This window comes from Borostomias antarcticus, assembly GCF_949987555.1.
Source record: "Borostomias antarcticus genome assembly, contig: scaffold_221, whole genome shotgun sequence".
NCBI lineage: Eukaryota > Metazoa > Chordata > Actinopteri > Stomiiformes > Stomiidae > Borostomias > Borostomias antarcticus.
The window spans coordinates 1-1,801 of NW_028175712.1; the positions used below are offsets into that span (position 1 = coordinate 1).

The 1,801-nt window shown below is 44.5% G+C and overlaps 1 protein-coding gene across 1 annotated transcript; it reads left to right on the plus strand.

Moving 5' to 3' along the window:
- Nucleotides 1–220: 220 nt before the first annotated feature.
- On the plus strand, nt 221–1,120 carry LOC311329261 (FAD:protein FMN transferase-like; the record flags this gene model as incomplete). The annotated part of the gene is made up of 1 exon (XM_084463131.1): nt 221–1,120. The coding sequence occupies one exon, from the start codon at nt 221–223 to the stop codon at nt 1,118–1,120; it is 900 nt and encodes a 299-aa protein (XP_084319257.1).
- Nucleotides 1,121–1,801: the final 681 nt, after the last annotated feature.

The following is a 1,801-nucleotide window of genomic DNA, read 5'->3' on the forward strand; positions in this document are numbered from 1 at the left end:
TAACTTGCTTGCCAGACCTATAAAGCGATCACTACTACTTGTCATTGTTCTTCTGGTGGTGATTTTTCTTGTGTTGAGTATCAAGCCCAAGATCTATACCTTTCATGGCCAGATCATGGGAACTACTTATAACGTCAGTTATGTAGCTAATCTGCTCAGCCACCCTGTACAAGATGTTTCCACAGTTGTGCATAAAGTACTGACCGACGTAGACCAAAGGATGTCGACCTATAAAGCTGACTCTGAACTGATGCAGTTTAATCGAGCTCCTGTGGGCCAGCCATTCAAGATATCCCAAGATATCGTGCAGCTGGTACTTGAGGCGCAGGCTATTTCAGAGCTGTCTGATGGAGCCTACGACATTACTGTAGGACCTCTGGTGAATCTCTGGGGGTTTGGCCCAGCTCAGTGGGCTGCAGTGAATGAGAGTCATGAGGGTGATTATACTAACGTACTGGCCAATGGCAATGAATTTGTAAAATGGATTGAGAGTCAGTATCCAGACCATATTCCTAATGAAATGGATATTAATGAAGCCAGAACCAAGGTTGGTTATCAGAACCTGAAAGCTAACTCTGCTGATTCAACTCTGACCCGTGAAAAGGATCTGTTTGTTGACCTGAGTTCCATTGCTAAAGGTTATGGCGTTGATCAGGCTGCAGACGCCCTGATGTCTCAGGGAATTGAAGATTTTATTGTAGAGGTTGGTGGTGAAGTTGCTGTTAATGGCGTCAAACCCAATGGACAGCGATGGCGACTGGCGGTAATAGGCCCTGGAATGGGTAAAAATGGGATTTCGGCGCTGGTTGAGCCATTGGATAAGGCTATGGCCACCTCAGGTGATTACCTGAATTTTTTTGAGGTAGATGGAAAGCGCTACTCCCACACGATTAATCCGGTAACTGGTTGGCCGGAAGCCCAGCTGGTGGCGGAAGTAGCGGTGATTGCCGATACCTCGGCTAGGGCCGATGCTCTGGCGACCATGTTTATGGTGTTGGGTGATGAAAAAGGGTTTGAGCTGGCGAATAGATTGGGTATTGCCGCCCGTTTTGCATATTATACGGATGAAGGACTTGAAACAATGACCAGTGATGCATTCAAGCCTTATCTGGTTGAATAGTTATGAGCGGGAAATACCGATATTCCCAAGACTGATAAATGGTAAAGTATCAGGTATCGGTATTTTTATGGTAAACAACGGAGGAATCAGCCATGACTATTATGCTGATTACGTTTTGCACATTTCTAGTACTCATCGCTATCATGGTGGTTGGTGTAGTTTTTGCCAACAAGCCAATAAAAGGTACCTGCGGAGGGCTTAGCAGTCTTGGTTTAAAAGACAGCTGTGTGATTTGTGCCGGTGGCGATAAGACAGACTCTCTGGCAGAAATGAATGATGACTTGTTTTATGATGCAACGGCAGCGGATACTGGGGAAAAAGTGTGAAACTTTTGGTAATCAGTTATCCATGAAGATGGGCGTAACTAACGTAGCGTAATCTTCAGGAATAGAGAGTGTGTTTGGTTTCAGCCAGACAAACGAATACGCATTGCTAGAGTCGTAATAGCGTAATTCTGGGTGATGTTCGAAGTCGAGCTATTTATTGAAACTGTTACGCGATGTTCTACTTTTCTTACTTTACTGAAAAGTAGAACACCATTGATTTTCAATTGCTTCAGCCAATACGGCCATATGACTATACTCTGGACAACCGAGAATAACGGCAAACGTACACGTTGGTAGACGTCAGACTTAAGCATAATTATGTTGCGCAAGCGTACGTGTATTTAACGTGAGTTCA